This window comes from Scomber japonicus, chromosome 6, assembly GCF_027409825.1.
Source record: "Scomber japonicus isolate fScoJap1 chromosome 6, fScoJap1.pri, whole genome shotgun sequence".
Taxonomy (NCBI): Eukaryota; Metazoa; Chordata; class Actinopteri; order Scombriformes; family Scombridae; genus Scomber; species Scomber japonicus.
Genome location: NC_070583.1, coordinates 6,080,947 through 6,106,739, shown reverse-complemented (window position 1 = coordinate 6,106,739; position 25,793 = coordinate 6,080,947). Strand labels below are relative to the sequence as shown.

The 25,793-nt window shown below is 37.9% G+C and overlaps 1 protein-coding gene across 2 annotated transcripts; it reads left to right on the top strand.

The window, feature by feature from the left end:
• Positions 1-8,565: 8,565 nt before the first annotated feature.
• Positions 8,566-23,777, top strand: LOC128360404 (ATP-binding cassette sub-family G member 4-like). 2 transcript variants are annotated; one of them, XM_053320831.1, is made up of 14 exons: positions 8,566-8,821; positions 14,971-15,088; positions 15,828-15,960; positions 16,205-16,255; positions 16,855-17,000; positions 18,114-18,237; positions 18,422-18,536; positions 18,683-18,801; positions 19,172-19,294; positions 19,478-19,646; positions 19,801-19,901; positions 21,025-21,183; positions 21,273-21,391; positions 23,552-23,777. In XM_053320831.1, exons 1-14 carry the CDS (start codon positions 8,566-8,568, stop codon positions 23,775-23,777), a joined length of 1,959 nt encoding a protein of 652 aa, XP_053176806.1. The 2 variants fall into 2 exon arrangements, with proteins under 2 accessions (XP_053176806.1, XP_053176805.1); XM_053320830.1 differs by having other exon boundaries at positions 18,683-18,825; positions 19,196-19,294.
• Positions 23,778-25,793: the final 2,016 nt, after the last annotated feature.

The window sequence follows — 25,793 nt, the reverse complement described above, 5'->3', positions numbered from 1 at the left end:
TGTTTGCTCTGAATCTGTGATTTTCAAACTGGTTTTGTTGTATACTGAGTGTGATTAGAAGTGAGACTTTCAAAAAATGATCATTTTAGACTTGCATCATTGCCAGGCTGCACCTCCAGTTCAACCTTGTGATAGAATGAGACTTTTTATGAGATAAAGTAAGTTTACTGATTGCTAATAATCTATGACCCTATACAAAGGACGTGATGCATTTCCATCTTTTTTGTGTGGAGTTATTAAAAAATATTAATAATTAATTGCTAATTAATTATTAATTAATTATTAAGCTAGTTAATTAGCATTAGCAGTTACACTAGAATTTTAATTAGTTAGCCATGCTTCACCCAACAATTAAGTCAAAGTCAAATGCTTTGAGCCCAACAAATATGTCAATATTAAGAGTGAATCCTCTAATAATAATGAGTTACTCATTTACATATTGTTCCCATATCTGTTGTCAGACAGCTGATTGAGCATAAAAGTCATTTGATAGTGATGTCAAACAAGACACATATTAGACAAGTGAACAGCAGTTCAACTTTTAAAATAGAGTATTGGTATGTTAATATATTCTAAACTGAGGAGTTTTTGAGGTCATTCCAGTTAAACCAGGCAAGTGGCATGATTTTTTTTTATCATTACTTTGATGTCTCCATTTAGCTGTGTGGACCTGACCACATTATTTGGTTGTAATTGGCCTTTAATCCAGCTATATTTGGGGCATCACGTCTTCAAGTCAGATAGAAGTGTAACAGTGGTACTGTAGATAATCTTGTAGTGGTATGAGCCGGGTCAGTGAGTTCTCTCCCTCTCCTCTCCCCTCTGTGGACCTCCCTTCTTGTCCAGACCAGTTGAGACCCATCTTGGTTGACTCGTGACACGTTGGCATACGTAACATGTCTCTCCGTTTCCCTGCCTCCTCCTTATCATTGCCCTTTGACACCCAGAAAAACTTGACGTTTCTCTGGCTTCTTTCTATGCTGTGAAATGCATCTGTGTGGAGGTGTGATGTGGAAGCCAGGCGAAGGAGCAGTCAATTCCCATACATTAGCTTGGCTTGGTGCTTGGTAGTGTACCTGAGGCTGCAGATTTTTCCCAAGCCGGTAACTGTAGCCCCCTTCTGCTCTGAGCAGATCAAGGGTAGAAAAGAAAGTTGATTTTAATCCCCAAAGGGATTAAGAATCCCATGAGTGATTAAATGAGACTTTTGTCTCAAAAAGGACAAATTACTGTACCACCTCAGACTTGGGAACCGTTTTTACAGTGGTCTGTGCAGAACAAAGTAGATTAGACGTATCTCCATTTCGATGATCATTAATCACCTCGCGATCACAGGGGAGATTGCATATTTCTGCTGCTTAGAGTCCTGCCAGGACAATGGAAATGGATTTTGTCTGACGTTGGTCATACCAAAGCTATCTTTTCCCAGGAAACATATACAAATTTAGCATTGAGCAGCAGAGGTGTCCAGGATCAAGTCTTCAAAACCAAATTTTCAAGACGAACTGAGCCTACTGAATCATTGTCACTGAACAAATCAGTCGCTTTTTGTATTGGAACACATGAAAATGATAGTGAGCAGCTACAGAAAGACGGCGAGAGCCACAGGAACCATGATGATCAATAGTCATTCCAGAATTGGGGGACAATTTAGGCATCAACATTAGTGAATTTATTTTAATTTTAGTATTTTCTGTTATGTCTTTAAGAAAAAACAAGTGTGTGCTGTGCTAGGCAAAACCCTGTTACAGATACTCAGGCCTGAAAAACATATTTTATAATATTGTTTAATAAATCCTTAATTAATCCCTAAATAATAATAATAAATAATAAAGTTACATGCACATTGAATACTCAATGTGCATGTAAGATAAGACATGACATATTAATTTAAGCAACAAAAATCTATTTTCTCAAATACATCATGCATATAACTCTTCAAATTATTAAAAGGACAATAGATGAGCTGAGAAAATCATTTAAGATTATTTTGATGAAAATGATTTGGTAACAATGTTGAAGGTAGAGTAACAAGGTTAAAGGGATACATTGCTTTTGATCTTTTGATTGTAAAAATGTGAATAAATACTCAGGATCTCAGGACATTATATTAAGGATATTTTCAATAATTTCTGCAACTTCCTGTTTAATGTTGCTTGGGTAGCTCTACTTTTCTTTCTGCTATAATCACTTTGCCTAAAAGAAATATAAATATTAATATATGGTCACTTAACCAGTTCACCTGCAGCAAAATAGGCATTACCAGCCTATCAATGTATTTATTTATGAATTTTACCATCATGCAAATGCTTACTGGTGTATATAGTGATATGCCTTTGAATGCTGATGCATTCTTATCTTAGAAAATTAATAAATGTACAGTCAGTGTCTACAAATCTTTAAAATGAACCAAAGAGAATTATTCAAAGCAGCAAAGTGATAAGTGGTGATTTCTACCTCTTATTGCCAGTATCAGGTACTTATTCTAGCACTCTTTGCAGGGCTTATAATATTTACAGAGCAAAACTCCTATTAAGATTTATAAAAAACTAATGCCATCCAGATTACAGTTTTAATCAGTAATTCTGCTCCCTCAAGTGTGAATTTTTCTGATTTTCTTGGTGTAATATGGAATTAAACTGAATATTCTGGTGTTTAAGACAGGTGGTTGCACACAACAAACCATTTGAACTTAACCTTTGGCTCTGGGAAATTGTTAAAGGGACTTTAGCAGATTTTTAGTTGCAGCCCTAATTATAATAAACATATTTGTAAAATATTAACTGAAAATGCAAAATGTTCATATTCTCACATCTCACACACACACAGAGCCTTCTGAGGCATGCTGTTACTCCCTACTGTCTGTGCATCATCAGTATAATGCAGACATTCAGAGGTAACAGCAGCCCGTCTCTTCCATCTGATTGCTGCATCTGTGTGAATTACACAGCCCGAGCAGGTACAGGACTGTTTTTGAGAAAACACATAAAGTTAATATGGGGAAACATTGCCTTTACACTATTACTGCTTGCACATATTTATGCAGCTGAATCTGTGTTCATAATGTGATTTACAGAGACAAAAGCGGGAGGCAACAAGGATGTATTATAAGAACTGGATAGCAGACTCAAAGATGGCGTCCTTTCAATTGAATGAAAATTCATCACACATTATAGCAGCACATTAGCCAGAAATGCTTCTAGCTTCTGTATTTACCTCCAGGTTGTGCAACGCACTGAGAATGTCCAGTAGTGTTTCTCTAGCTGGCCCCGCTCACAAGTTCCCATATAGCTCTTAGACTTTACACTGGAATGACACTGCAGATTTTAAAATCACTTTAAGGCTTTTTCAAATATAAAACTTTCATGGATTACAAATGTATAATACAAAGTCATATTTAACCTTGTTTGCTGTTGGATGGATGATTGGATGAAATGTTCTTACAATACAATGGATTTTTGTTGTTACTGCAATACCATGAGTGGTCACGAGGGGGAATTGGCAATATGAGTGACCAGTGGCACTTTATCAATGAGTGCTTTTCATTAAGCTTATCATCCTTCTCTCACTTGTCTCTCCCTTGCATCTAAGCTCCTCCCAGCAAGGATGTGAGACCTCAACTGTCAAATATGTGGAAGTCTGCTATCTGCTATAATATGTAGAAGTTATTAACAGTTTGAACTCTAAAGTTTACACTTCAAATTGACATTTAATTAGTTAACATATAAAACTGTTACTTAATCATTTCTACTTATTGATAGCTGGAAGAAAAACACCTGATAACTGCTCAAATTGTTCATTATTTGATAATAGATTTATCGTAGCGTCTGTCTGTCTCAGAATAAGACACAGACAATTTATAGCTTAATTACTGAAAAAGCAGAACCAACAAAAAAGAGCAATAAAAATGCCTGCGGAGTCTTAGTTTGTGAAAGTCTGGCATCCTTAACAGGCTCAGGATGATTTTATAAGAGACACACAGCTGTGTGGCCTCAAGGAGATGAGACATACTGAAACAGAAAAGAAGAAAGGAGAAGTCTTATGAAGAACAGCAATAATGTTACATGAATATTTTTTAATGATTGATTCATGATTTGGTCATTTTTATTTTATGAATATATATGATCAGCTGTTCCTCTCTCCTCGCTGTTAGTCTTCTCTGAGATGCATTTAGGGGATTGGAAGATCTGCAATGATGGCAGTTTCCAAGTCACAGCCAGAGGACGGAGGACAGAGGATTTGAGAAAGTATTAATTAACTAAATGAAAAGCAACCCAGTTCAGTTATTTTACATCCACGGGAGGCACCCAATTACTTCTTGTTTTTATACACTGGGTGACATCATGAGTGATGTCACAGGGTTAGACCAAGTTATGTACAGTAAAGTAATTTATGTGGATTGTTATCCATGTCTGCATACTCAGAAATGGGAGTTTAGTCAGAAAAGAATTTGTTTTATTACTAACCTGGCTTCTGGAGAAGGATTGGATTTCCCTTTAAAGACAAGTGTGACTTAGATTGACTACTGCTGATGGAAGAGTGAATGGGTACATCCAAATGGATAAGCTGTCAGTCAGCTTTAACAGCAGTACAGACTTTTGAGGGAGTTTGTGTCTGCACATATGTACACTGTGTCACGGTGAGTAGCACAGATGGACCCAAAAAGGCAGACAATCTCAGAACAAAAGGGCACTTTATTGGCCAAAAACCAAGAATAAACAACTCAAAAGAAAAACACAAACTACACCACACTAACACAGAGACTCAGACAAAGACTGAACTGAAAACCAAAACCTATATATACATGGACTATAACTAAACAGGACACAGGTGAGTGAAACAAGAAAGGTGAAACACATCAGGCAATCAACTAAGGCAGGGGAAACACAGGAAGTAAAACTAACAAAATACACAAAGGGAGAACAACTTCAAAATAAAACATGAGCTACAACAGGTAATGAGACACTGTGCCGATTCTAATAAAGGTGCATAGTTACTGACAGAGCAGCAGTTTTCTCTGTAGCCTGTTAGCTGTTTAACAAACAAGCACATGAATAAAAGCCTTCTCAAACTGCACACTGTGTCTTGCTCAAAGGTATATGAACCATTTGTACTGACAGAATGCGTTCCTATTATTTATTCATTATTTGCATCTGTATTTATTGATAGTCTGATTATGAATTAATTATTTAATAACCCGGACTATGGTCAGTCTGTCTTTTGAGCATTGTAAATTATTTATTTGGCTAAGGAAAGATGGAAATGATGTAACTCATGTCAAACCTGACGCTCAGGAACTTTCAGTCTCATGTGACTGAATGGAAATTATGTAAATGTTAAGTGGTTCTTGCTGAGACACAGACTCTTTTTTTTTTTAACATAATAAATAAAGTTTAATGGGGGAGATACAAGATCATGAAAAGGAAAACAATTCTAATAAGGACAGTTTTAACTAGATGAGGAATCAGAAAACAAATATAGAAAACTTGGGAGTGATACAATTGAGTTTAATCAATCTGATCAGCTAGTGCACTTTTCAATCAGGGTGCATGTCAGCTTTTTAAAGATTTTCATGAAGGCTGCTCTCTTGTATGCTCTAATGGCTCCTCAGAGCAGAGATAAGCACTTTGGGAAGGAGAGATTTCCAGGTAAAGCAATAATTAAGGAGTGATGGATGATTAAACAAGTGAATTGAGTTGCACCTTAAATAAGCAGTTCATTTTGTCTGTTACAGGTGTAACCCAGGTCCCATGTAGCTTATAATAATTTATCTAGAGTGGTTACTACTATGGGACAGGGCCTGAGTTCGTTATTGAACTGTTTGTTATGTGTTACCCTTTAATTTATCTCTTGACTCTTATTCAACCAAATTAATGACACCACACAACTGTCCTTTAAATGCAGCAATCCTTTTACGGATATTTATTCACAAAATGAAATAATAATTGGTAACTCTTAATGAAATAATATAAAAATATAAAATACTCAAAATGTTTTAAATAAAATGTACAAAATGAAATATCAGGTTTTTTAAAGTTTTTTTTAAATCTTTACCCTTTAAGTTTCATAAATTCAAGTTTACACCTTTAAGTTCAGTATCAAAATAACTTTAAATCCTCAGTTACACTAAAATACATTTTTACCAAAATGAATCTCTTTAAATCAGAGTATACGTTTTAAGTACCTTTTTAACCAAATAAAATTCTTCAAATCATGTATAGTTACCTTTCACATATCTTTTTTAGCCAAAAGTTACCTTTTCAAAAACAATTAATACAAATAATAGTTTTTAAATACTCAAATGTACTCACAATCACTCAAATGTACCTGTGGGCACACACACACACACACACACACACACACACACACACACCTTCAGTCTTTAATCACTCAAATAAAAACGTTGCAGGCCTGATTTGAAGCTGGGGTGCGGTGAGGCCTAAAAACTGTAATGGCCGCTTCACTCAATAAGAGCAGAAAATAAAAGCACGTGCAAACTCAGTTAGTTCAGTTAGTACTCACGAATCCACATGAATTGTTAGTGGGGGATAGTAGTCACAGGGGCAATGGCAGTCACCGTTAAGCATGTACACATCATCACAGGGTCACAGGCATGGCAGGAAGAAACCGGGAATACGCGGATCCATCCGCAGGGAGACAAGGGAAAGAAGAAAACACCGCTCCGACCTCTCTTCTCTCTCCACACATCCTTTAAGCATATTAACCAGATTAAGACACAATACCACCGCTATTTCATGACAAATTAACGTGAAGACTGTTTTAACATTACATTACGGCTACAATAACGCTACGTTATCAAGCACATGTACATGATATGCTAAGCTAACTAGCAGGTCGCTAACTAACATCACATAATCATGTTTTTACCACTATAACTGTTACTTACAGAACAGAATAAAATGTATTCACTTAATTACCTTCTTTCTGGTTATGAAACAAGTTATTATCAGGACCAACGGGTAGTCGACCTTCCAGATAAAACTCATAAAACTCTCCGTTACACTCTGCTCTTCTCTCCCTTCACCACAACAGTACATCTGCTCGCAGCAAAACACACTACCTTGACCTGCGCCACATGTCCCGCCCCATTTTTTTGGTGAAACGACTTACATTGGCTGTTAATTTGATAATGACCCAATTACAACACAAAAACAGATTGATTGACATTAAAGTGGTGACAGGTCAGGTTGCACGGCTGATTTTAGATTTAAAAAAAAAAAGCTTTTTTCTCCACAATGGATTTTAAAGGAACATAGCTCAATTCTTTTAAACAATATTTAACATTTTAACCTGTACATATATTTATGCATTTTAACACATATTTTAACCAGTTTTTAATCTTATGAATTTTATTAATGCTACAACTATTTATGCTGTTATTTATTTTATGCACTGATTTTAGACAGGGCTACACAGGGGTTGGACGTTGCTCATGTAGCTGTGTACACATAATGTTAAGTTAATATAAGTTACATTATTGGAAGTTGAACTTGTTTAATTAATTGTTTAGTTGTTGGACTTGAATCACTAGTGTCCACATACTTCTGGACTCCACTGGTGTTGTAGAACTGCAACTCTGTCAGCATTCCTCAATAAACATTTCATTTGAATTTACACTCACCTCACTTTACACTCAGCTTATTCCAACACTGGTAACCTTACCCTCTGGTAATAATAATAATAATCATTGTGGTTAATTGTGGTTTTCTGTGGCATCAAGAACTGTCTACACATATGGACTATATAGAAATTAAATGTCAAAGGCACCTTTATGTTATGCTGTCTGGGATTTAGTTTGTTACCAGCTGCTGGCGACTGAACAACATACAACTAAATGTATGTATGTATGTATGTATGTATGTATGTATAGTGGATGTGGCACCACTAAAACAACATAAATAGGACAGTCCTTCCTTACCTCTTGGTTTTGTTCCTCTGTGCCACACAGCATCTGGATTATGCAGCCATGAAAATAATAATAATAATAATAATAACTTTATTTTGTATAGTGCCTTTCATGAAACCCAAGGTTGCTTCAGTAAGTAACACGGACAAAAACACACATTGTAGTATGAATGGAGAAAACACTGACATGTTGTTGAGAAATCAAACATAAAGGTCAAAGATATTACCGGTATTGTTTTGGTGTGATTCTCTGTGGTTATTCTTTGGCAGCCTTGTGTTTGTTTACTGCTTTCAAAAGCAGTTCCGCTCCATGATCAGTCCAAACAACTGTCACATTGACTTGTGGTTTTAGCACTTGCTTCTTTTAGCTACAAACAATACTTTGAATGTGGCATTAAGTCATCCTTTTCCTCTATTTTGTTGTTTTTGGGGCATAATGTAAAGTACTGTGTTGTGTTGTAGCTTCAATCTGGATTGAGACCTTTTAGAAAATTACCTCCAAATATGTCATCAAATCCCAAGCTGCAGCTGTAAAATCGGACTGGCATGAGCATGTTTGACCTCCCTTTGTCTTTCTAACCTCCTCTGTCTTTCTTGACCATCTTCTCTTACCTCCTCTCCCACTGACAGAGAGCAGCTATGGACAATAAGGCGCTGGAACCTGATTCTGTGAGTATCCCCATGGAGGAGACCATCATGTGTAATGGAGGAAGCCAGGCGCTGGCCCAGCCTCAGCAGCAGCAGGATGCGTCCAAGTTGACTCATCTGAAGAAGGTTGAGAACCAGATCACAGAAGCACAGCGCTTCTCCCACCTGCCCAAACGCTTGGCTGTGGACCTAGAGTTCATTGACCTCTCCTACACCATTCAGGAGGGACCATGCTGGAGGAGGAGAGGTAACACACATCCACCCACCTTTCTTTCATCACTCATGTCTTTTAACCAGTTGTTAGGAGTTGTTAGGAGAATGTTAACAAGAAGAGTAAAAGTAGGCAGAAGACTCATGGTGCACCAAACTTTCTTACATTCTTAAAATCTCTTCTTCTCCATTTGGGGGTTTGATGGTGATGATGGGGTTGCGGAGGCCTGTCTATCCAAAATCAAACATATGATTGACATAATCTTCATGCTCTGACAAACTATTGATAATGCAAGAATAATGCAAGAAAAAGTACGTCTTCATCCTTGATACCCTTTCCTCGAAAAAAAAAGAAAATATTTCTATCAAAGCAGAATGTAGATTCTACATTTGCATATCTTCTATCAGTCTCCTCACAGGCTAATGGCCACAGTCAGAATTGAGCCTACCATCATCTGGCAGTAGAAATTCTTGGCAGCTTGACAGAGGATTCGGACCACAACCTGTTACTGCAGTAAAGATGTCATAAGACGCTTAATGTAGATTAGTGTTCACTTATTATTTATGATTAATTTCCCACACATCAGAAACATATGTTAAATGAGCCTTCAGACACTGTACTGCCTGAACTACCAAAACACTTTTAGAGATGACAAACTCTAAAACACACACTATAAACATAATTAAAGACACTTGCTAGTCTTATAGTCAGGCCAATGTGGTACTTTATGTTTTGCAACCTGTTAATTTACAGCTCACAGAAGAATAAACTATTGAGTGTTGTGGAACATAGTGAAGGGAGTGTTTTCAGACACAGCTCGTGACTATATATGCAACATATGGCAAAATACATTTGTTCCTACCATATTTGCTATCACAGTTAGCTGTGCGTTAGCTAATGTAGTTGCAGCTACAAGGCTAGTAATAAGTGAATGCTCGTTGTTCAGCTATATTTACACAAAGCAGAAGTGGAACAGATACTATTACTCAGGATATTTTGATAGTTGAAAACATTTAAATGTATTGTAAGTAATCAGAATTGAATGTTTTGTGGTGTTTTGCTTGTATAATGCAAGTCAAACAGAAATCTGCAAATGCCAGGATTAGGTGTATGATGTTAGATCTGTTCAGTTGTGTTTTGAGTAGAAGGGCCATCATATCAGTTGGGCAGACGTCCAATAAAAGTGTCCATGAATAAGAAATGGTAGCTTAATGCCAGCTTTGCCCTGCTGCTTCTGGCCCAGCTGCCACAGAGAGGACAACTCACCTCAATTTGGTCTTGCAGCAGCTCTGTCCTCTGCAAATAGCAGTCAGAGTGAGAAAAATCCTGTAACTAGGAATATTTCTCTCTTTTTTGTCTTCACTTTGTTTCTTCCTGCACTTTGTTTCAGTAACACCAGTACATTAAACCAGTAGCACATGACTGACTGAGCTGTAAGCGATAAATTACTTACAGTAATTGTAGCAAACCCTTTATTGATCTTTGTTGTCGAGCTCATTTCCCCACACAGAGACAGAAGGAACTGCAGAGGGAGCAGGTCTGATTGTTTATTTTTACATACAGAATATTTGCAAGCATGTTTTCTGTGCAGATACAGTCAAGAACAAACGTTATATTCAGCTCAGGCCTATATACACACTTTTTATTCAGTATATTGCTCAGCAACAACCTGCTCATACCCTCTTTTCATGACAGATTTATTACACCGTGATTGGTTTTAATTAAGTAACAAACTACAAATCACAGCCGAGCTAAAAATAGTGATTTCACCAGTGAGTGGAGCTCCCAAAAAGCTTTGATGACTCAGTATATTCAGTTCAGTTTGAGGATGTGTGGTTCAAAATTGTTCAGTCATGTACTGACCTCATATTGACGTAAATGTTAGTCTGATGGTTAGGTGTTACAGGAAAGGGAAAGTGAATTATTCAATCAAAAGCATTTATCCCTTCTTTTCAAGTATTAAAGATTTTTCTGTACAGGTGATATGTTTGGCCTGAGAGTGGTGGTAATGGAAATGTCAAGAAATAACCTATCACTAATTATCTCTTAAATAAAAGCTTTTAAGGAGCAGCTGTGTGGTGGGAAGTTAACTAGATGTACATTTGTGAAAACAACCAGCTGGTCTTCATCCTTTTCTCTTGTAGAGAACTGAAAAATACTGCTTACTGTACAGAACAAAGAACAAATCTCACCGTTGTGTCTTTTTTTCTAAGAATGTTTTCGGGTGTAGCATCTTCCTAGCCTCATTCTGGCCCGCCAAGCCATAATGGGCTTCAGTCACACCATTGAGAGCAGTATAGTGTTTCATTCAGAAGCAACAGTGTTTGTTTTTGTCTAAAAGCTTTTGGGAGACCTACCGTAAGTATCAGTATTCAGTAGATGTGTGAAAACTGGCTGGAAGATTGTATACCAGCTGGTCTCTAACAATAAGCTAGGTCTGATGTTAAGTGTATTGTGTCCACGTGTCATGAGTACACTCTCTGAGGTTTCCAGTAAGTGCTGCATTGCCTGAGACAGGTTAGGTCATCAATAATGTAGATGACTGCATGAGCCAAAGGATAGAGGAGAGATTAGAAGAGAAGAGGAGACTTTTGACTTTTAACCTCCTTCATTAAAACATATTACCGATGTTACAGTACCGTATAATATACCAAGCCATCCATCTCTCATCACATGGATGGATCACACATACACAGTCACACACACTTTTAACTCCACCAAAGCGTGTGTGGCAAGGCAGTGAGGGGTGAAGTTAGCTGATTTGGTTTTACCAAGGTACAACTACAGTATACCAGTTTAGTGCCCCTCAAGCTCAGCCCTGTCTACACACATTCTTTGAAACATGTCATGTTGAGTCAGGGTGAATTTCAGCTTTGTCATGAGTCATTTGTCAAGCAGTGTATGGGGGGTAACAAGAGGCGATTAACGTCTCCTGACTGGGAATCAGTTTGCCAGATGAATTTCTGACATGGCAGAAATTTTGGTCATCCCTCATGCAGGGTATCGCACAGTTGAAGCAGAGCCACGAACCGATTCCCCTAAATTCTGCTGACAAAAACATTGCTAAAATTTCACAGTGTATGCCAGGCTTGATGGGGCACAAAGACCAGCCCTATTAAATAGTGACTTTGTATCTGCAACCTTTATATTTTTTATTGTCAGAATACTTGGGCCCCAGCCGCTCATAGAAACTTCCCGCAGATAGTAAAGACAGCAGAGATAACACATGATGATATATGTCATCATCTTACCTCTTATGGAGAGGGGATGTACAGCGCTGTCCACCTGAAACCTGCCATACTCTGCTGCCCCAGGTAACACTGTCACTGATGCTCCCTTACCTGCTTTAGCACTGTAAGGTTGTTAGCCTTCACCGGAGCTGCATACAGAACCTTCCCCTTCACACTCTAAAGGTTCTCCACGCTTTGAAAGATAAAAGACAGAAGCCTTCTTTCTTTTGGAAATGTTAGTGGCTCCTCTCTCCATGGCTGACTGAAGGAGTCCAGTGCTGATGCAGACAGGGACCTGCCCTCTCAGCCTCTGCAGAAGTCTTAGACTTTACATCAGACTCCTCTGACAGCTGTTGTGGTGTTTTCTAGTCCAGCCCATTCTTTGGTCTCAGGTGGCCCGGTGTCATAATGCCAGCCCTCACAAAACAGCTCCGCACTGTCCCTGAGTAGATGCTGTCAAGCTGGATCAGAGGAGTGTGGAAGATGGGATCCTCACACACCTACGGACCTGGCCCACTTCCTCATTTACCAGAGGAGAGGAGAGGAGAGGAGAGAAAACAAGGAGAAAAGAAGAGATTAGATGTAAAGTGAAGTGAGGCACTTTAAATATATGTTTCATGTGTGTATGAAACATATATTTAAATTCCTATCAATCTTTAAAGACATTAGATGAATTGCAAACACTTTTTTATTGATGTGTTGCTCAGTCTGAGTCCAACATCTGAATGCACATGTTCTAACTTGTTTGAAATGTCCTTTCAATAGTTAGTTAGTACAGTGACTCTTTGCACAGCCACAGTACACAATGAGCTTTACAAGTTTCTCAGTAGTTTTACTATAGAATTGTGGCTGTGTTTTTTTGTCCGTTTCCTAATCCTTTCATCAGTCATATCCAATTTGTTGAAAGAATATATACACCACATACACTGTAGGCATTTCTCAAATGTCTTTGCATCTAAAATAACTGCAAATATCTGATGAATTTTGACCCAAACAATGATGTTTCCAGGTAAGAGTTGCCCTACAATCTATCTGAAGCATAATTAGCTATCAAGATCTACTCCATTCCCCATCTTATGTGTAATATAAAAACCCTTTGAAGTGCATTAAAAAAGGCTGGTCAGAAGACTCTTCAGGCAGCATCAATGTAAAGAAGTCTTGGAAATGGGACAAATATATTGACTGTGTGTGAATTTTCTTCCTCAAACATCATCATCATCACATCACGCCCTTTAGAAAAATGTAGCACACATGTCAATTATGTTTTGGTATTTACAACAGACATAATGATGTAATGGGTGGATATAAGAGGCAGAGAGGCAGTTATTTTATTATTCAAAAAAATTATGAAAGAAAATGTGATTAAAAACAACTTCTCATCCAAATTTAGATAATCAGGTTTCTTTTTTTTCTCTTAAAACATCTTTTGATATAGAAATAAGTTTTAAAAAAGTGACATCAAGAGACAAAAAAATACCACTTAGAAAAACCACATATCCAAAACAGATCTCAGCACTAGTTATTCTCAATTTGCAATTTGTTTTGAAAAAACATCCGTTATCCTGTTGAGGATCACAGGGGGGGTTGCGTCTACCCCAGCATGCAATGAGCAAGAGACAGATGCTCATAGATAAGAGAATATTTTGTTCACGTTGTGGCACTGAAAACCACTGAATGTGGTATTATGAGCTGCCTCTAGTTTTTTGTAGTTTCACTGAAGAGTCATTTGATCCTCTCACGATTCATTTCATCGCTTGTGCTCTGATGTCAGTGTTGATATTAGTTCATTTAAATCAAACACATGCAGACAGAAACTAAAGCAAAATATCATTCATTGTCCATCATGGCCTCAACAAAATGTTTATGGCTATCTGCAGATCTTTTGACAGAAAATTCTTTCCATCTGTAGCTGTGTTTCTCTCCTCATACTCACTGAAAACCTATGCCACAAGGCTTGGTCCTTGTATGTTATTCGGAAACTGTGTAGATAGACGGCAAAGATGAATCAAATCAGAAGTTCTGTCTTAATACATGTTTTAATACGAGCTCGGTTCAAGTCTGCATGCCTGAGACACTGACAAAGATTCACTCCAGAACACAGGAGTCTTATACAGTCACAGAGTGGGTCAAATATCTACAGTAGAAAGTTTGAGCAGAATGTGATATCCTTTGTGAGGCACCTTAAGTTATTCTGGACTATATCAATCATTCTTTGACATGTTTCTTCAGACTTTATGGTGCCCTGCTGAGTGGGGTATGTTTAAGAGAAAATACATACTAACATTGTACTATTATTTTTCCTCTGTAATGTATGTGGTTTGCAATCGAAGGACATGAAATCTCCTTTCATTCTGACTGAAAAATAGAGATGCTGTACAGGTGGAGAACATTTTGCAGTTTTTTCACTGATGCACCAATAACATGAGGCCTGGTGGGAGGATTTTGATCCAAGATAAAGGTTAAGATAAGAAAAGATAGGTTTCATTATCTCACAGCAGCTAAATAAACATTTCACATATACATAAAAATAACAATTGCACACAATTCAAAAATTACACACATACATTATGTATACCTGAAGCAATAATAAAGTGCCAATGCAACATAGCTGTGATGTTTTTTTATGGTGAGTGATTTCACCACAGACAGCAACATTAAGTGTGAAAAAATCCACAGTCAGTCCTGTGCAAAAATATATTTTGCACAAATTGACTGTTGACACACTGTGGATGTTTGGTCAGCATCACTTACATTGAAAGTGCATTTAAAGAAGACCTTGTAATAGCCAGTAAGAACAAGAGGATGATAAAGAGGATAACAGTGGAGAAAAAAAACACTTCTTGTGTCTTCAGCGTTCATATGAGCACCTGACTGTTGGTTTAAGACATGCTTGAAAAATTGTGGTCCTGTCTTTTAATAAAGCCAAGCTGAAGTGAAGTGGTCTGTTGTCACCAGGTTTCAAAGCCTTACTGAAGTGCCTGTCTGGGAGATTCTGCAGTCGAGAGCTGATAGGAATCATGGGGCCCTCTGGGGCTGGGAAATCCACTTTGATGAATATTCTGGCTGGATACAGGTGAGTCGACAAAGGTCCGCTTTAAAGTTATGGCAAAATAATAGTAACCTTGTCTTCAATATTATGAAAAAGTAAATTACTATTTTTTTTAAAAGGTTGATGAAATAAATTAACATTTTTCTCATGTAGAAAAGCCATTTCTCAACAAACTACCAAAATAGGAGGAATGAACTGTCATCTCAGGAATCTTGTAGTAATCCTGCATATGTAGTTCAGTACATATGCAAGAATTCAAGCCTTAACATTTGATGTAGAAACCCATGTGTCTGTGTGTTGGTCAGAGACAAATAAGGGTTGGCAAGATGAGAGATTCAAAAATGTCTTAAAAATTGTTTTTAAAGTAGCATCAGGTTTATTAATATGTACATTTTGTATTTTTGAAAAAGGAACATGTGAGAACAAGAAATTATTAGGATAAGAAAGTGTAATTTTTTTGGTTCAAGTTTTTATGGTTACACCACTTACACATTTTTGCCATAATCCTCTAATATATTCTCTCAAAATGGATTAAAAGTAGAAATTGTATACTCGGTCACCAAGAAAGGAATGTGTGCAACGTATTCATGCGTTTATTTATACATTTTGACCCCTTTTAAATTTAACTAAACCACAGAGACACAAAAAAAGTAGTGTCATGTCATTGACCTGTATAATGTGTGCATTGCTGTTTCTCTCAATATAGTCTGCTTAGTACATTGAATTGTCCACAATGTGCGTATGTGTCCTCTCTGATATGCAGGCAAACAGGGATGAAGGGTCAGATCCTGGTAAATGGGAAACCCAGGGACTTGAGAAAATTCAGGAAAATGTCCTGCTACATCATGCAGGAGGACATGCTGCTGCCACATCTCACTGCACGAGAGGCCATGATGGTGAGCTCTAACTGAAAGGCTCATAGCACAGCCAGGAACATTTAAACTTCTAAATGATCAAAGTGTGCCTGTGTTAATGATGATGTTATTTTTGAAATTGTGTCTGAACAAGAAATGAAGTTGTTGATAGTTCATGTGCCAAAGTGCTGCAAGAATAGACTTGTGACTTGAAAGTGCTGCCTGTTGTGCTGACTGTGCAGTTTACATTACATGATCATGGCACTTTCTTTCCTTTTTGCTGCAGGTTTCAGCCAACCTCAAGCTGGATGAAACTATGGATGTGAAGAAAGAACTGGTGAGCTAAACAAACATCATCCACTTGCTTAAAATACAAAAGAAAAAATGTTAATAATAATAATAATAATAACCAACCTTAAACATACCAAAGTCATATGTAAACTCATTGGTCAGAAAGGCATAATTTCTTGATGCCGCTTCCAGTGGGTCCACCTGCACACATATAAAGTTACAGGGCTTCAGGTACGAGCAGCTGTCAAACATCTGGCATTGCTATTTGTAGATCACATTATGTACCTACACACACAATTGAAAAAAAGAACACAACACACAAATCAAAGATAAAAAAGGAAAAGTAGTATATGTTCCTGTTTTTAGAGTATCCAGGAATCATGGTGTGATGAGGCCAGCAGAACCACATCACCTGCAAAAAAGAAAAGACCCAATCCTGATGTCACCAAACTTTAAGATTCAATCCCAGCCACCAATTTATTTTCTGGCATTTTCATGCTTGTGTCTGCATCACATCTAGGCCACAAACAGTTTCACATGTGAAAAGAAGGGTTTTTTAAATTTGCAAACTGACATTGTCTTTAATCTGGCTTCTGCCTTGCTCTCTGTTATCTGGCTTCTCTCTTGTCCTCTTTCTCTGACCAGGTGAATGAGATTCTGACTGCTTTAGGGCTTCTGGAATGTGCTCACACTCGGACCAGTTCGCTGTCAGGGGGACAGTGTAAACGGCTGGCCATCGCCCTCGAGCTAGTCAACAATCCACCAGTGATGTTCTTTGACGAGCCCACCAGGTGAGACAGACTGACACTGATTTGTTGTTGATGGTTAAATATACGTTTTTTTATAACCTTTTACAATTTAAATACATTTTAATTGTGTGAGATGTACGTCATCCAAAATACTCTGTACAGTCGTCATTAGTCTACAGATGGTGGAAAATGTTGGGATTTTAATACATTACAAAACTACAAAGTTATCTTGTGTTTTTCCATTTTCTACTAACAATTTAAAAGTTCATTGGTGAATAGATACATCTTAAATATTAACTTTGAGATTAAACATTTAAATTAAAGATTATTTTGTTACAGAAAAGCCAAAATGCTGGGAAAAAAACCCCCAAAGGCAGTGGGTCCTGACAGCATCTGGGTGCATGTTTATAATGAGTATTCTGACAGTTGGACATATGGTGTTAGAAAAAACTTTTGAAACCCTTACAATGATATTCTTAATTATAGTGGTACCATCTGACAAATGTAGGCGGTTTGATGCTCTGGGACACTAGCTCTCTGATAAAATTAACTCTTTCTGCCCTCCTCTGCTTATGCTCTGTTCAGCTTTAGTGCAAATATCTTCAGGCTAGGTGGATTGACTATCATGCTCCAAAGAAACAAATGCTCCAGGTTGTTGGTTACAAAGGTTTTCATTGACAAGATGACCACCGCCTAAGTGGGTCTCTACAGGTTTTCCGTAGTGAGCCACACTTTTTTTAAAGTATAATTCCGGTTTATTAAATCTTTTCTGCTATGATAACATTATACTCACCAAGTCACATTCTGAGACTGAATTCTGCAATCTTGCTTGAAAAAGAAGTCAGATGTATCAAGAACCATGATGATGTATCAGAGCCATTAGATGATCAGACAGGTTGTCAACCAACCATAGTGGGGAAAACAAAGAACAGCACAATTAATACTCAAACTGTGCCCGAACAAACATCAAACCACTGACCATAGTTGGGTAACTTAAACTTTTACCTGTAAATAAAGTAGAACAGATAATGTGGATAAACCATTGGCATGTTTACAGCCTTACTGCCTGAACAATGGAGTTTATCATGCTGAGTTACTATTAGCAATGTTACTATGTTCCCAGATCTCAGCACCTCATTATGTATTTCTCTGCAGTGGATTAGACAGTGCATCATGCTACCAGGTGGTGTCCTTAATGCGTTCTCTGGCATTGGGAGGACGGACCATCATTTGCACCATCCACCAACCCAGTGCCAAACTGTTTGAGATGTTTGACAAGGTATGTGTCTGTCAATAAATGAGGGAATTCACAGATGGATGAAACCAGTATATATTTGTTATATGGGAAGCAGTGATGCCTGCTCATCCTGTAACATTCCACGCAGATTTTAGATGCTTAAATAAAATCTTTCTTTTGAAAGATCATTCATGTGTCTACCTTGAATAATCTTGTCCTTTCACAGCTCTACATTCTCAGTCAGGGTCAGTGTATCTACAAAGGTTCAGTCCCCTACCTCATCCCCTATCTGAAGACTCTGGGACTGTACTGTCCTACCTACCACAACCCTGCAGACTTCAGTATGTTTACTTCACATTGGTTCAGTCCATCAATACATCTTGTGTGAAAAATTGATTGCACTCAATTTTTGCAGAGTGGTGATTCTGATAAACATTTCTGATTCATTTATTACCTTTACATCTTCCTGTCTTTGTCTCTGATTCAGTCATTGAAGTGGCATCAGGAGAGTATGGGGACTTAAACCCGGTGCTGTTTGACGCAGTGCAAGGTGGAATGTGTGCAATAGAGGAGAAGAAGAACCAGTGTGATAACAATGGCCCATCAGTCTGTGCAACAAAGTACCCCAGGGTATGTAGAAGATGATGTGCTGGTGTGCTGCAGTTTTGGCTGGATTACCAACAACTGTCGATAAATTATGCTTTTTATGATTTTCTGTTATACTGGTCCGATGTTGCATGTTGAAGAGCATGTTGAGTTCCAAAACTTGATGTTCAAGAACATATGTAAAAATTGTCCCTGCAAAACAAAAGTCAGGGCTGGTTTCTGAGGCAAAATAGGTTGCGGGGAATTGGAGAGGGTTGCCAAAATCTCACTTTTGCCATATGATCCAACAGCAAGTTAATCCGTCCCTGACTGCAGTACACTGTGCTTTGTGAAATTGGGTATAATTAGTCACATTTGTCTGTGTAATGAGATAATCTGCTCCCATTTTCCCCAGGATGCTGGACACATAGAGAGCCATACGTTTGCCACAAGCACACTAACACAGTTCTGTATCCTCTTCAAGAGAACATTCATCACTATATGTCGAGACCAGGTGGGTGAATACATAAATATCATAGTTGTCCACTTCAACACATGTGGAAAAAATACCTCTACCAGATGACATTATTTTGACATAAAAACATTTTACAAAATAATGCTGAAACAAGCAGGCAGTTTAATAATCCAAGTCTGTCTATTTCAAGTCTATTTTGTCCTACTTTCGCTCTGTTCTCAGGTTTTGACCCACCTCAGACTGATATCCCACATCGCTATAGGTGTGTTAATAGGCTTGCTCTATCTGAACATTGGCAATGATGCCAGCAAGGTCTTCAACAACACTGGATTTCTCTTCTTTTCTATGCTCTTCCTCATGTTTGGGGCTCTCATGCCAACTGTGTTAACTTGTAAGTATGAGCCAGGGAGGGAGCAGCAACATATTTGCATTCTGTTTATTGTTGATGCTCTTGTGCCAATCACTGATGTCTAGTTTCAATGTACTATATGTTCTGAATTGTGTTGACTGTTCTATGTAAAGATTTATTACACACTGTCTGTCAGTTCCTCTGGAGATGTCTGTGTTCCTGAGGGAACATCTCAACTACTGGTACAGCCTGAAAGCCTACTACCTGGCTAAGACCATGGCTGATATTCCATTCCAGGTGAGTTGGTGGTGCTGGGGTCAGAGGGGTTACTGGGTGGAATCACTAAAAACTGCTGATAATTGACATGAAGCAAAAAAGTACATCTCCATAGCACAGCACTACAGTGTAGTGTTAGTTGAATGTACTACTCAGCTCTTGAAGTGGATTACACATTGCCAGCATCTCCACAGGATTTGACCTCTGGTGAGTTCCCAGTTAAAGACGCAGTTCACACTTTGATTTTCTTTCCGAAGTAGAAAAGTTCTTTGCATTGTGCAGAGGTTGGTTCCAACATTACATAATACAAATCTTACTTTAAATGAGCTAGAACAGAAATTGATGAATATTTTCAGTAAAATATACCGATTATTTTGTTGATCGATTTATTGTTTGGTCTATAATGTGTCAGAATATTGTGAAAAAAATGCTTGTCACAAGTTCCCAGAGTTCAAGGTAACATCTTCAAATGTCTTGTTTTGTCGAGCAAACAGTTAAAAACATAAAGATATTCCATTTACTATTTACAAAAGAAGAACAAAACATATACATTTGATGAGCTGGAACTCTGAATTATTGCCATTTTTGTTTGAAAAATGACTCAATTAATCAATTATTATAATTGTTGCTGGTTAATATTCTGCTGCTAATCAATTATTTGACTTGCAGTTATTGTGTTGTATGTTTCCTCAGGTGAATAAGTTGTAATATGTGTGTGGGTTTCTATACTGTTTGACAACTTAAGTAAGTCATTGCATTGATGCTAACCTTAAAGGAATAGTTATCCACATGTTTTGTTACAGGTCCAAAACCCTTCCTGTTTATTTCTATTTTATTGTAATTCTATTTTCTTTATTGTGTAACAGCTTTTTAAAGTCGTTAATTTAACCCCAAACCCTTTGAAGATATTTCCTAACATGCCCCCGTTGGAATTTAAAATAACCAGCCTATTCATACAACTTCAGTTGTCTGTGGTCATGCTGAGATGGAAGATCTCCAAGTTTGACCAAGTGTGTTAGGTTGTGGTAAGATTTAATACAGTTTCCAGTGACATGAGTACAAGGGAACAGTACATATACCAAAGTTTCATTTTGGGGTGAACTATTCCTTAACAAAATAAAAGTTAATGAAGGTTTTATTTTAGGTGATCTGCCCCATCATGTACTGCAGCATAGTATACTGGATGACAGAGCAGCCTCCTGAGGCCAGCCGCTACCTACTCTTCATAGCCCTGTCCACCTGCACTGCCCTGGTAGCCCAGTCCTTAGGCCTGCTGGTTGGTGCCGCCTCCACCTCATTACAGGTATTTTATGGTTTGCATGGTTAAATATAGCACATCTTGACTCATGTTATACCTATAAAACATGATATGTCCTCTGCACCCATACACAGGTGGCCACATTTGTGGGACCTGTCACAGCTATCCCAGTGCTGCTTTTCTCTGGATTCTTTGTCAACTTCGACACAATCCCCAAGTATCTGCAGTGGAGCTCCTATGTGTCTTATGTCAGGTGTGTACCACCACTTGTACCATCACAACTACTCAGCAACAAAGTATCAGTTCACAAAAACAACAAACTATGTATTTGGGTTTACATGTACAACACCCAATATTGAACCTGTTTCTTTAACAATTTATTTACTTCATTTTTTGGTCCATTGAGATTAGAGTGGCATTACCTAATATCCCATTCATTGCAATTTGAAACTTATTTTAGTATGGTCATTTTGGTTTGGCCATCATTTGTATTAAATAGGATAACACAAGGTAAAAAGACTTCTGATGGGTTTTATTCAGAGAAAATGAAGGTAAACAGTTAAATTGTTACCCAAACTGCCCTATTCAAACATCCATGACAGTTCATAGACCACCTTACTAGTTCAGTTTGGACCTATCATACTTGGTCAATATGGACATTACGGGTATGTTCCCTTTTGTTGTCTGAACTCTGAACCATTAAAGTAGCTGTATGTAACAAATATATTCTAAGTAATCATAAAATGGCCCTAAATATCACCAGACATTAAGGAATCATGTTCATTTCAAACACTGATATAACTGACAGTAGTAGTCCAGCCAGAATATTCACAATTGAAAAGCTCAGTTGCAGCCCTCAAGTAATGTTTATGTTGTCATTCTGTGTTTTGGCCTGATGCTCCACCTACCACCTAGCTACCAATCACAAAGTCAGTAGTGTTTCAGCATCCAGGTTGCCAGGTGCCACTGAGCTGCAGCTAGGAACACTGCAGATAATGTCTGATGTTACAGAACCAAAACAGCCTCGTTATAACTCTCAAATACGTCGGAAGGAAGGAAGGAAGGATCTCAGGATGTCAAACCTACAGAATAATATCCCCCCACGTGCCTCAATGATTATTTTTTAAATATATATTTTGGCCAATTAAAAAATTGCATCTATCACTAAAAACTCTTTCTCTCCTAAGCGCTCCTCTCACGATCCGCGCACCAATGTCGACAGGATCTTTTAAGAATGGGCAGGTCATTTTCTAAGAGAGCTGATTGGTCAGGAGGTGGTGCTTTCATACTCGTTGATCTCTTATCCAGAACATAACCTGCTCCCGAGCAGGTTAGCCGTTCAGCATAAGTTACCATGGTGATTTACCCCGGTAAGAAGTGAACCAGCTTCGTAGTACGGAAAACCCAGGGTTAACCCTGAAGTTACCTCGATAAGAGAAAATCCAGCTTCGTAGTACAGGCCTTTGGTGTCAGAGTTACATACCTCAACTTTAAGGTATTCTGCACCATGGCTTTGTTGCCAGATATCAGTAATTTACTTGGTGTGAACAATTTAATTACAAATTAAATCGATATCCAAAGTGATGTAAAACAACTAGAACACATATTTGAGTGAAAATTGGATATTTGTGCCCATAATCTCTGCAAATAGATATCAAAGTAAGTACTTTTGCGTAGTACCATTATTATTTCAAAATGTTCTCCTTGATAAACATTGTGGCCTGTATATATTATGTCAAAAGCTAATTGGTGGATTTCCATCATATTTTCTATGAACATTCATAGTCCCTAGAGCAGTGGTCACCAACCCTGCTCCTGGGGAGCCACTGCCCTGCATGTTTTAGGTATCTCTCCACTCTAACACAGCTGAATAATGAACTCGTTATCAAGCCCTTGACAAGCTGCAGCTGCCTGACGAGTGAGGAGACATTCTCTAGAAAGTTGACATTATTACCTGCAGGAGGCCTTGAAGAAATGTCATGAAGTGTTTAAACGGACAGAACATTACATTTCATCTCATGTTCAATTGGACATTTCAGTTTAATGGTGACAGTACAGGAGAGGGCAGGAATTCACCTAAAACATTAGGATTCATCCTTACCAGTCCTGCTCCTGGAGAGCTACTGCCCTGCATGTTCTATTATTTTTTATTATTCTAATAATGAACTAGTTGTCAGGTAGACACAGCTTGTCAAGGGCTTGATAATGAGTTCATTATTCAACATTCAACAACAAACTTTACATTTTGAAACTTTTGCCTTGTGTATGAAGTTGAACATTTCAGTCTACGGGAGTTAGGAGTGGAGTTTATGATTTGTGTAGTCTTGTTTAAATTATGACTAAAAAATCAAGAAATAATGCACTGACCTATTTGCAATTATGATTGTGCCTGATAGTTTGTTCTTTCTCACAGATATGGCTTTGAAGGGGTGATCCTGTCCATCTATGGGATGAACCGGTCAGAGCTGGAGTGTCCGGGGAAGGTGTGTAAATTCCAACAGCCTGAAGAGGTTCTCCAGTTATTGGATGTGGAAGACGCAAAGCTCTATCTAGATTTCATTGTCCTGGGCATTTTCTTCATCATCTTCCGCCTGGCCACCTACCTTGTCCTTCGTTACAAGGTCAAGTCTGAGCGATAGGTTTTGCTTGGCTCGTCTTCAAAACTCAAGGCCCTCTCTAATGCCATTCAAGACCTGGTTTCTTTTCTGTTCACAGACAACAACCTCTCTCATGTGGGAATTTATTTCATTTCATTTCACGCATTGCTGCTAAAAGGACAGAACATACATTTTGATCTGTACCACTGCCAACAACTGTGGAGGGCAGCGACTGATGGTGCAGAGCAGTAAAGAGTCATCTTATAAATCAACATATACCTGTTTTACCTCAGACATCACACAGGTCAGTGAGGAGGGCACCACAACGAGACTGAGCCATTCACTGCCACATCATACTGTACATTTCATATATAGAAAAGTTTTGAGAACAAGGTGAATGTGATCAAATAATACTTATCAGAGTGGACATGCATATTTATTCTACACAGTGTGCTGCCACTTGGTCAGTGTTTGGATGTTAGAACATTGGTCCATGAAACTGCCTCCTTGAAAAAAACAGAGTGTTTACATTGCTCTATCAGCCAAAAAAGATTACAAACTGTTGCACTAGAAAAGAAGTATGATGTATTGTGCCTGAAGGACTGAAAATAAATTACCATCAATGATAATCATGGGATCATTACACTGTACTGGATGAAAGCAGTTAGTTTGAGCTAGCTTTTGTTGCGTAGTTTTGTCGTCACGTGACTGCGCTGGGGTGACACTTTGACGCCACAAAACATTTAATTCCTGAAAAATCTAATCATTGTTTGACCTAGATACTTTCTTAACATGTTGATAGTTGTAAATTAAGCTTTATCATGATTGCCTTCCGAAATTTGGTATTTTTTCTACTTCCATAATATAATCTGAAATCTGTAAAATCTTAGTTAAAGTAAAAAAAAGTTCAGCCTTAATCATTTTATACTATCTCTAATACAATGTAATATTGCAATTATAGAAATGTAATTAAGCAAAATAGATTAATTAGTGTATCATTATTGTCCACACTACATACACTATACCCAGTAATTCCACAAGGACACAATATGGTCATGTGGTCATGTTTGGTGCTATCTGAAGTTTCATGTTTTATTTGATTTATGTGTAAAAATTGTATGCATCTGGACTGCACATTATAAGGATACTGAGCACTTGGAGGCCAACCAAAGAGAATTAATTGTAACTGGAAGTTATGTTCACATTATATTTACTATGTATAGTCTTTCTGTTGTTTTTTCTTTGTTTGTTTTTTGTTGGCGGGGACTTTCTGCTTAACTGTACTGTACAGTGATGTAAAGCGTCTGATGATCCAATAAACACTGATCTAATTCGATCAAATATTTCAGTTTATTCATGTTGAGTGAAAGAGTTGCTGTCCTACTCCGAGTTCCTACATGTTTGAGATCTTCATTCCATCTCTAAGGGTGAGCCAGCCACAATACGCCACAAAAGAGAACTTATTTTGACTGCATGTATCTGGGATACCATTTCTTTCAAAACCCAAAGCTCACAACCATTACCATTGGTTAGGAGACATAGACATACAGTATCAACTAGTTTAAGAGCTACCCTTCCAACCGAACTCCTTCACAATGACAGTGCTGTAAAGCACCTGCATTACTGCTGACTACACCTGCGCCTATCATTCCATCTTACCCTAACTTTTGAACCCTATCTTCATGAAATTTCACATATGGAAATCCTTCACTCTGACCAGCAGCATCACTCACAACTTGGTTCACTCACCACCAGATGTTTATTAGGTGTTATCTTTACAACCCAACCTATGACAAGTAATAGCGGAAGTGCCCTGGTAGACTACTGGAAAAGATGCATATTGCAGTGTTTGCAGTCCCATTCCAGCCATGGACCTTGGTTTTATGTCTGTCCACTATACTTTTGTTTCATGACGCTCTGCACTTTTGGCTATAAAAATATCTCTCCAAAAAGTCAATAAATCAACAAAACACCATTGTGGTTCAAATATTGCCGCAGGTTCTCTGTAGTGACCATGTGAGTGTCAATGTCCCATAGAACTATGAGATCCCAAAGTGA

Coding starts and splice junctions, on each gene's coding strand:
- LOC128360404 (XM_053320831.1), top strand. CDS start 8,566: ATGGACAATAAGGCGCTGGAACCTGATTCTGTGAGTATCCCCATGGAG. Junction 21,184..21,272: donor CCGCCTCCACCTCATTACAG/GTATTTTATGGT, acceptor ACCCATACACAG/GTGGCCACATTTGTGGGACC. Junction 21,392..23,551: donor TCCTATGTGTCTTATGTCAG/GTGTGTACCACC, acceptor TCTTTCTCACAG/ATATGGCTTTGAAGGGGTGA.